The sequence below is a fragment of the Canis lupus genome, chromosome 29 (assembly GCF_003254725.2).
Source record: "Canis lupus dingo isolate Sandy chromosome 29, ASM325472v2, whole genome shotgun sequence".
NCBI classification, from domain to species: Eukaryota; Metazoa; Chordata; class Mammalia; order Carnivora; family Canidae; genus Canis; species Canis lupus.
In genome coordinates, this window is record NC_064271.1 from 21,163,069 (window position 1) to 21,173,927 (window position 10,859).

Here is a 10,859-nt window from a genome sequence, read left to right on the forward strand (position 1 = left end):
AATCCCAGAAATCTCTCTCCCCCTTCTGCTTTGTAAGATGAGAGCCATCTATGGAAACAGGAAGCGGGCCCTCATCAGACACCAAGTCAGCTAGTGCCTTGATCTTGGACTTCCCTGCCTTCAGAACTGTGAGAAACAAATGCTTGTTGTTTAAGGCCCACAATCTGTGGTATTTTGTTATAGCAATTCGAACTGATTAAGATATGTGGCTTAGCACAATATTCAAGTAATTATCTGCAATGTAATTATCTCAGGAAAACACAGTAAGTTCCAAACTGCCTCTCTCAGAAATAAATATGTGGCATGTGATCCATTTGTAAACTTCATTGCTATCTAAGTAAGTGGGTCTGTGAGACTCTGCAATGCAATTTAAAAGCCTGGGACTAAACCTTACTCTTTTGGCATTTGCCAGTATTTTCTCTATTTGACGAAACTCACTCTGAATACTCACCAAAAAAATTAGAAATTCCTCAAAAGTATCATTATGTCTTCTGCTAAGACATGCCATCCACTAAGGCATGTCATCTACTCTAACAAAAAACAGTAAATCACAATTATGTTTTTTTGTCTTTGCTGAGGAATTCATCACTGTCTTCCTTTTAATCATTATATTGGGTTAAAAAAAGGTAAAGCATTATTAAGTCACAGACACAAAGAGGACAAAATTTCTAATTCTGGCTTTCAACCAGTTATATGAGATTAGGCAAATTATTTCATTCTCTCTCTGCCTCAGTTCCCTCAGGTAGGAAATAGGCATAATAATAGTCTTACTACATAGTTTTGTTTCTTTTAATGAGGATTTAAAAGCTGAAACATACAAAGCTTTTTTAAAAAAAATACTGATACATAACTCTTCGATAAAAACTATCATCATCAATCATTATCGGCTGGTCAAAAGCAAAACCAATGTTATAATTACTCTATTTTGTTCACAATGGCAGGCTAGATGGACCACTATGGTTCCAGCAGTGACTGTGGACCTGGGTCCCCGCCCATGATCTGAGGGGACACGAACAGCAGCCTTACCTTTATTACCTCGTTGTGCAAGCCCTGCACAGCTATATGAAGGGGTGCCATCATGTTGCTGTTTCGGAGGTTTGGGTTAGCTCCTTTGCTAAGAAGAAATTTAACACTTTCAACCTGGTTTTTTTCTGCAGCCCAGTGCAGAGGGGTATTTCCATAATCATCCATCACATTCAGCACTAAAAAAAAAAGACATAGAAATAAGAGTTAGGTTTTGCTTGAACTATATTCAATACATATGGCATGACTGTTCACCTCAAAACTCACTGCCAAGTGCTACTGACATAGGCCCTTTATTAAAAAATCAAAATATAGCTTCAGTTACCAAAAAACATCTAATGGACACCTACAGTATGCTGAAGTATGGCATTGAATGTCAAATGAGTTAGAGGTCTATCTGTAGCATCCACAAGAAATAGATTCTCCTCTTGCTATGTGTTTTTATCTGCAGTATGAATTTGGGGATAGTTATAAAATGTTGAGCTTATATAAAAACAGTAACTATATGCCAGAAACTCTGTGTTCCATACAACCATTATTGCCCTCAACCCTCCAATAGCCTACAAGGAACCATGACCATTTTTCAGAAAAATAAAGATGAAGCCTAGAGAGGTTCAAAATTTTGCCAGTGTTCCACAACCAATATGGAGTTCTGTGAAGTGTCTTACTCTTTTAACCTAGTGTTAACATATTCAAATTTGGCAGGAAGGAAGGAAGTGGGAGGAAGGAGGGAGGAAGGGAAGGGGGAAAGAAAAAATTTTAAATATATATACTTTGTAACATTTCAGGGAGGAGAATATCAAATCATGACTTCAAAGTTCTTAGTAGCATGACCCATAGCAATGGTTCAAAAAATATTAATGAGAAAAAAAAGACACACCACGAATAAAACATAAGACTGGAATTAGAGCTTGTGCCCCTGATGCTACACATCGTTGCCACTTGTTTCTATAATATGACACATTGTGCTATTTACCCTGGAAGCTCAGCATAAGAACATGCCCTTTCATACCACAGTGTCTTCTAGACATGACTGACTGTTTTATCAACCATTTTAATTAGTGGCAGGATATTATTATATCTGGGGGGAGCGGTCTTCAGTCATGATGTGGGGCTCATGAGCAACTATGCTGCACCCACACTTCCCATTTTTCCCCTTCCAAAATTTATCTTTCCACTTTCATTCATCCAAGTACCTCATTCTCAGCCACACATATACACTCCCCCTCCTTCTATTTCCCCCCCTCCCTCCCTCTCTCTCTCTTTGACCATTATGTTTGATCAAGATACTCCATTCAAGCAATTCATTCAGCACCAAACTTAAACAGGGGCCTAAAATGATAAATGCCCATTCACTCATTAAATAACTTGAATTTGACTTTTATCTCTATCAGTTCTCAGAAATCATTTTTACAAAGGTAACTGAGGCCTTTGAACACAAGAGTTACTGTGATCTTCTTCCTACTTGCATCTCTTTGGTGCAGTTATCTTTATGATGCATCTATCCAATAACTCTTCCCTCAGCTTCTTTACCATCAATCTCATATCCACCATCCTCTTCACCATCCTCTTGCTGGCTTTTCCTCTGCCATCTGATCCTTAATATCGGTGCTCTCCCCTTAGCTACCTTTGCTATCAATTTTGAGGTCTCCTACAGGATTTTCATGCACTTCCACAGCCTCAGCTACTTTCTTTGAACAATGGCCCCATGGGAGCAGTTTTCCCCCTTCTAGAGTTCTAGTCTACTATAACACTAGCTACCAGTCTACTGGGTATTTCCAAGTAGATGCCCTTTGGACCTTTAAGACTTAGTATGCCCAAATCAAACTCATTATTCTTCACACGTCATTCTCATTTGTCTTCTGTTCTTTTTATATGCCTTCTTTTCTGGATAGCTATACTATTAGCCAAATCTCCTAAATTAGGAATCTCAAAGTCATTTTAACTGCTTGCCACTTACTCCTCACATTCAGTCTCTTATCAAGCACTGTCCACACTACATGCAAAATAGCTCCTGATTCTCTCCCTTTCTCTCTATTCCAATACCAAAACCCTGGTGGATTCTCATCTTCTTTTTGCTACTAGAGCTTTTCAACTAGGCTTCCATTTATAATCCATCTTCTACAATATTGATAGAATCAGTTTTAGATAATAAAGGTCTTATCACAATATCTCACTGCTTAAATCTGTGGCATTCCCCTTCCTTATGTGACTGTAGTTGAGTTTCTCAAACAAGTCTAAGTATGCACAAAGCTGGATAGGAGAAGATGTTCCATCTTCTTAGAGTCTCAATTTTATTCAGTGATATGCAATATAAGTGCAAAAGTATCTCAATGGAAATAATGAAGAAGAATACATAAAATGTATATGTGTATGTGTATGTGTATGCATATTGTGTAGTATCCCAGATCTCTGTACCACCCTTTGCAGTACTTCAGTGGAAATATTGAGGAGCACCAGCCTGAAGGGAAAACCACACTCCTGAGTGAGGTACTCAGGCCTTTTATAATCTGGAAGTAATTTGCCCTTTAGAATTCCTTCATGCCACTCTTCCCAATGAATCTAATGGGATGATGGACTTATGCAGCACTCATTGTAACATCCTGTGACCTTCAAAAGAGGAGTCACTGATGATCATCTCCATCAGCTCCACTTGACCTTCTTCTGCGGCATGGTGCAAAGGGGATGTGTTCATATTATCATATTTGTTTAATTTCTTTCGTTTCTTCATAAAGTTTTTATATCGACATGCACTTCCATCAAAAACCACCTGGAAGTATATAAAAAAAAAGTGTTACCTCAAAAAAAAAAAAAGTGTTACCTCCAACAAGCAAACATAAAACTTATTAATACAAGTTAATTTTTTAAAGGAGGAAGGGGCAGAGGGAGAAGGGGAGAGAGAGAAAGAGAGAGAGAGATAATCTGTTGAGGGTGGAGCCCAATTTGGGGCTCAATCTCACAACCCTGAGATCAAGACCTGAGATGAAATCCAGAGTCAGACGCTTAATCAATTGAGCCATCCAGGCACCACAATACAAGTTAATTATTAAAAGGTTACCATCATTCAAAACTATTTATCACACTTATGATAAAGTAAACATTTTTTGAAGGACACAAAATGAGTACAAGACATATAGAAGGTATAAGTAAATGCCTGAACATTAATAAGTACATTAAATAAATGACTTGCTTTTCTGATAATAAACTTTGTATATGCTGTAGAAATAAAGCCCTTGAGAAAAGTTTTGTTGAAGTAATTCTAAGCGATGTGATCTAAGAAACAATAAGTATATGAAAATACAGAGAAATTTTCTTTGCCAGGTGAAAATGTACTTAAATCATAGCATGAGAGATTTTGATTAGATAAAAAGATTTTCATGAATGTAAAAGATTAAGTCCAGGAATCTAAATTATGGTCCTCTCTTTGACCTTCCTGCTGACAGTCAATTCCCAACCAATGTCTCATTATATAGCAGCACTAGAATCGTACTGAAGCAATGCCACGTAACTTACTTTATCAGTAGTCTAGATGGCTATCCACTCCCCCTCCCACCCCCCCAGAAATAAGTAATTCCTCCTCTTTTGGCTACCAGTTTCCTGCACCAGGCCAAGTCTGCTCAACCTCCTCATCGTTCTCTGCATACTGAAAATGCAAGCATTATTGTGCACTAATACTAAGGACCAGATACAAGGACACTGAGAGGTTACACAATTTGGCCAAAGATACCCAGTCAATGGCAAAGTCATAATTTCAACAGGAGACACATGGTATATATATTTTGGCTGACTGGTGAATGCTGGAAAAACCAACATACAATAGAAACTGGGGTAAAAACCATTGTCATGGAATGAGCTGTGTGACAGACTACGATATTATAAACCATAAGAACAGACATTAGAAAGCAAGTTCAGTAGGTTTTTAGGCATAGTTGGCTATGGTCTCTGGCCTGTGAAAGTGTAACTCTAAACACATATTCACTTCCTCTGATGTCAGGGGAGGAGTAAGAGCTTTTTTTGAATATTTTTCTCTAACATTCTCTTTTCTTTCTCATGCTTTTTATATTCTTTATTATGACTGGACTCAGGATAATTTATCATAAAGGACATTGTGTTTCTTCCTTATAAAATTTTGTAGTGACAGTGTTGACATTCTGCTTTTGATTCGTTCTCACAAGATATCACAAATTCCCAAACAGAATTTTTTCTAGAAAATCTCATGGCCTAAACAGAATGGACTTACTAAAAATTAAATACATCTTTTAAAATAATTTTATTTGATGTTATAAATGTTACAAACAAAATTTTATAAAAGCCTTCATGTGATAAACTTGGTTCTATTATCCTGCCTTGCATTATTTAAATTTTCACAAATATTTTAGATCAAAAGTATATTGGTTTTCCAAAAATTGTCTAATGGATCCTCTCTTAACTGACAATCTCTAATTCCCTATTCTAGTTCCCTACTTGAAAATTCTTAGTGTCTGTTTTATAGAGATTAAGAATTTTCAAAAAATCAATTTTAATTATATTTATTATGCTTCAATTGACAAGTTTTATTCAAAGTTGCTTCTAGAATTCCTTATATTTGAAAGTACTTAGGTATTATCAAGAAATATGACCTGTCTTACTCTACTGATAACATTTTCATATTGCTTGGGTATGGTGGTATTACTGATAACACATCAGTCCAGAGACATCAGAAATGGCACTGAATTACATATTTTGCTATTTGACTGCCAAAGCCAAATTGTAGAGTTTGGCCCAAAACTGAGGCTGTAACCAAACCCTGGCATGTCGCTGAATTGCATACAAGTGTTCTACTCCAGATGCCAGTCTCTTCTAGCACGATGCTGTGTTCATGTTGTGCTTAGCTTGAGCTATACCAGGTTGTCCACCTGAACGAAGTGGGCCCTTCTCTCTTTCCTTTCCATTTCACCTTCCTAATGCCCTCTTAGATTCTCCCTCCTTCTTGACGCTTTCACGAGAGCTACAAGATGCCATTCCTCTAGCTTAGCCTTTATGTCTCTCACGACTGCACAGTGAGACACAGGCCATAGAATGTATGGTGACATTACAGTGCTGACAGTTACTGGAATGTATGCCATGTATTCTCATGTTTTGAATTTTTTCTCCACTTTAATTTCTAATACGGTAATTATTGGTAGCTTTAACCCCATAAACAAGCATTCTTTGAAATCTTCAATTTTGTTCATGTGTAAAGGGATTCTAAGATAAGAAAAAGTTTGAGAAATACTCTCTAGTTCATTCCTCATACTATGTATGCTGTATGTATACTACACATTTGCATACTTATTTTGGATGATATTCTATATATGCAAATAGGTTTTCCAGAAAGAGAGAGTGAAGGAAGGAGAAGAGAAAAGAAGACCCGGAGCTCTTACAGAACAGCAGGTGGAGCCATATGGACTATTATACACCCTACAATTTTTCCAGATTACCTTTTTTTTTTTATTTTTTTTTTTATTTTTTATTTTTTTTTTATTGGTGTTCAATTTACTAACATACAGAATAACACCCAGTGCCCGTCACCCATTCACTCCCACCCCCCGCCCTCCTCCCCTTCTACCACCCCTAGTTCGTTTCCCAGAGTTAGCAGTCTTTACGTTCTGTCTCCCTTTCTGATATTTCCCACACATTTCTTCTCCCTTCCCTTATTTTCCCTTTCACTATTATTTATATTCCCCAAATGAATGAGAACATATAATGTTTGTCCTTCTCCGACTGACTTACTTCACTCAGCATAATACCCTCCAGTTCCATCCACGTTGAAGCAAATGGTGGGTATTTGTCATTTCTAATAGCTGAGTAATATTCCATTGTATACATAAACCACATCTTCTTTTATTTATTCTTGAGAGACACAGAGAGAGAGAGAGGCAGAGACACAGGCAGAGGGAGAAGCAGGCTCCATGAAGGGAGACCCTCCCAGACTACATTTTTAGAAATCAATGAGAAAAATTAATGGAACCTCATTCCACTGCTATAGTAATATATAAACTAAAATTATTTCTCGGGGATCCCTGGGTGGCTCAGCAGTTTGGCGCCTGCCTTTGGCCCAGGGCATGATTCTGGAGTCCCAGGATCGAGTCCCACGTCGGGCTCCTGGCATGGAGCCTGCTTCTCCTTCTGCCTGTGTCTCTGCCTCTCTCTCTCTCTCTCTCTCTCTCCATGTCTATCATAAATAAATAAATAAATAAATAAATAAATAAATAAATAATAAATCTTTAAAAAAATAAAATAAAATAAAATTATTTCTCAATGTCCCTCCCAGCTTGCATATATGAGACCAAATAATACATCTGTTTTTTTTTTCTGAAGGTATTTCTTAACAAATATCTCATCACATGAACCAAAACATCTTACAAGACAGTACCTTACCATAGGAATCACCTTAAATAACTACTTCCTGAAAATACAGAAACTTTCTTCAAATAAATGATCCAGATATTTGCTTTAATTCTACCTTTGTTGTGACTGATCACATCTGCTCACATGAAATAAAGTATTAAAGTAGCTAATGTATTTTAAAATAGTTAATAAACATGGAGCATATTAGATTTATTCGACAACAAAAGCATTCATTCAACAAATGCCAGGCTGAAATAAATAAGACAAAATCCCTTAAAATTGTGAATTTTGGTTTTTGCTCTGTTATCACACAATAGTACCAAAGAAATCACTTTTCTATGACTCCTTTAAATACACAGGTATCACTTTTCAACTACAAAACACATAATTTTAGTGAAGGATAGAACAATGAGCATGCAAACATTTCCAAACTTAAACAGATTCAGTAATAAATTTAAAATAAGCTTCTTACAGAAATGAGCTGTTTCACAATGTCTCACTATATCAAAGAAAGTATCATTTGGAAGTATTGAATTTTATGATCTCCCAGTGATAATAAAGGGATTACACTGCCCACCCCCAGTGCCAGAGAGAACAATTTACAGGTCTGTTCATTGATGTGCTGTCAATACAAATCTCATTACACACTCTTGAGAACAAGTACTATGTTCAGATGCTCATAAGGTACTGTTGAATTCACAATGACAAAAGAGCATCTAAGTACTTTATATAAGTTCATCAGAAGTGCTAAACAGTTTGAATTCAGTACACAATATGATAAGTCGGGTTTTGAAGAGACTTCTTAAAGAAAGTACTGGAAGTAACCAAGGATGTCATTTAGACAAAGTTATTATATATTCACTCAATATAGCTTTTTATTGTCACAGGGTTACTTCAGATTCTTTTGGATTCTGAACTATATGACCAGATACAGAACATAACAGACTACATGACTTTTTAAAGAAGCTCATTCTAAGCACTCTAAAACAGAGATGTCAAATACATTTGTTCTAAGTTGCTTTAATGAAATACACACAAGCAGCAATGGGGTAAAAAAAGAGGGAAACTAGGTGAAAGACCTGCAAATGAAGGGTCAAATGCTAATGTATTAACTCTATTGAAAGAAAGCCATGGAAATAGGTAAAGGCTTCAGTCAGATGGTTCTTTCCCACCTTTCTCATCTTGTAAGGTTTCTTCCATCCTTTGATTTTTGTTAGTATTCCTGAGATGGTATGTCTATGCTGGAGAAAATACTATACACTGTGTCTTTTTTTTTTTTTTAAGATTTAGTATATTTAGTATATTTATTCATGAGAGACACAGAGAGAGAGAGAGAGAGAGAGAGGCAGAGATACAGGCAGAAGGTTCCATTCAGGGAGCCTGACATGGGACCTGATCCCAGGTCTCCAGGATCAGGCCCTGGGCTGAAGGCGGTGCTAAACCGCTGAGCCACCCATGCTGCCCCTATTGTGTCTTTTTAATCAGTAAATCCTTAGAGTCAGAACTTTCCACAATATTATACATACTGATTTGCAATTGGTCTCAGGGCTGACATTACTGTAGATAATAAAATACATCAGCCCTTCAAACTAACAAGCTCTATTGTGGCTTCTAAAAGCCTTAAATAATATAAATGGCTCTACTTGACTTAGGCAATAAAACTAAATGAAGACAAAAACATGAAGTTAGAGACTCTGTGCTAGAGAAATCCTTCAGCAAGTATCTCTTGAAAACAAAACCACACTGGTAAATGAAATATTTCTGATGAGATTTTTGAAATATAAAATTTTCTTCCAATCTGTAATACTAATTCCAAAGACACTATCCTAGTGCTTGAAATCAACTCATGTCATCAATTCTTCGGATTAAGCCAAAAGACCCTAGTTAATATGCTAACATTAAGGAGGAGAGAAAAAAAAAAGATCAGTGTTTAATCTGGATGCGCAAAAAGGGGAAGTCTGGTTTGTCGGTTTATGTGATTTACTACACATGCCTGACTCACACGATGGCAACAGTGTCAACTTGTGCAACCTATTTAGAGGGCAATCTGATGATTTCCATCAAAATTAAAGCTAGGCATACCACTTGGCCCTGCTAAGACTTTAACATACATACTCTTCACTAATGTACTAAAACAATAAGCCGTATCCACGCTCACAGACACAATCACATGTGTGATAGCAAAATAAAACAAAAACAACCTAAGTGCCCACTCATGCTGCACTAGTGAAGTAAATCAGGATACGTTCACACAAGGGAATACTATAATGCTGCAAAAAAAGAGTGAGGTATGTCTCCAGGTGCTGAATTTTAAAGCGCTCTAAAATACAATTTCATAAGTCACGTGTGTGAATTTGTGCAAACTCCCCCTCTCCCTGTGCTCTGGAAAATACCTGAGGAACTTTAACTAGATTCCACTTTGGAAAGGGATGGGGGGGGGGGGAGGAGTTTGCAGAAGAGACACGTGGTATTTTAACATTCAAAAAGAGACTCTTGGTGGGGAGGGGGGGGCAGCGGTTTGGCGCCTGCCTTCAGCCCAGGGCCTGATCCTGGAGTCCCAGGATCGAGTCCCACGTCGGGCTCCCTGCGTGGAGCATGCTTCTCCCTCTCCCAGTGTCTCTGCCTCTCATGAATAAATAAATCTTTAAAAAAATTAGAGAAAGAGAGAGAGAGAGAGAGAGAGAGAGAGAGAGACCCTCCCTCCTGCTGGCGCTGCTCGGAAAGCCAGGGACTGCTTCGCTGAGCCCCCAAGCGCGCAGTCCCCTGACCTCTCCTGACGCCGGGGCGTGGGGTACAGACGCCCATCCTAGCCCCGGGCGCCTCGCGAAGACCACCTACCCCGCAAAGGGCCTCCCCTCCTTCCTGCCCCCCCGCCCCCTGGAGGAACCCGCCAGCCCGGCCCTTTGGGGTAAGTCTCCCCGGACCGCAGGCGCTGCTGCGGAGCCTCATTAACGCGCCCCCCACCCCCCTGTGGGCGGCCTCCTCGCATCCCGGGGCTGCGGGCGGCCTGAGCCCCAGGAACTCCGGAGCGCCCAGGTAAGCACCGCCGGCCCAGCCCGCCGCCCAGGGTACCTTCAGCGCGTCCATGGAGTCGTCCGTGTGGTTCTCCACGCCCCGGTACACTGCGCCCTGGGGCTCCTCCTGCTTCCCAGGGCTCAGCATCTTCCTCAGGCTGCGCCGCATCGACCGCGCCCCGGCGCCACCTGCGCCACCTGCGCCAGCTGCGCCGTTGCTCCGGGCGGGCGCCCGCACCTGCGGCGAGGGAGCGCGGGGAGCCGGGAGCCCGCCGCCCGCCACCCGCTCCCCCGCGGGCCCCGGGAACTTCGGGAAGGGCTCCGCGTCCCGGGCTACTTGCAGCGCAGGAAGCCAGGGGGCTCCGGGGCTCCGGGGAAGGAGGCAGGGACGCCGACCTCGGGCCGCGCACCCCCGATCAGGGTGTCAGGTCTGGGTGGATCCGAGGAATCTGG

General features: G+C 39.9%; 1 protein-coding gene across 1 annotated transcript in view; it reads right to left on the minus strand.

The window, feature by feature from the left end:
* The window catches only part of TRPA1 (transient receptor potential cation channel subfamily A member 1), a 52,203-nt gene extending 41,597 nt beyond the window's left edge, over positions 1–10,606 (minus strand). The window contains exons 1-3 of the mRNA XM_025477993.3: positions 10,465–10,606; positions 3,634–3,793; positions 1,027–1,202 (exon numbers count right to left, since the gene is read on the minus strand). Of these exons, the coding sequence (XP_025333778.1) occupies positions 1,027–1,202; positions 3,634–3,793; positions 10,465–10,575 (447 nt within the window). The 5' untranslated portion in view covers positions 10,576–10,606. The remainder of the gene's footprint in view (positions 1–1,026; positions 1,203–3,633; positions 3,794–10,464) is intronic.
* Between the last annotated feature and the right edge of the window lie 253 nt (positions 10,607–10,859).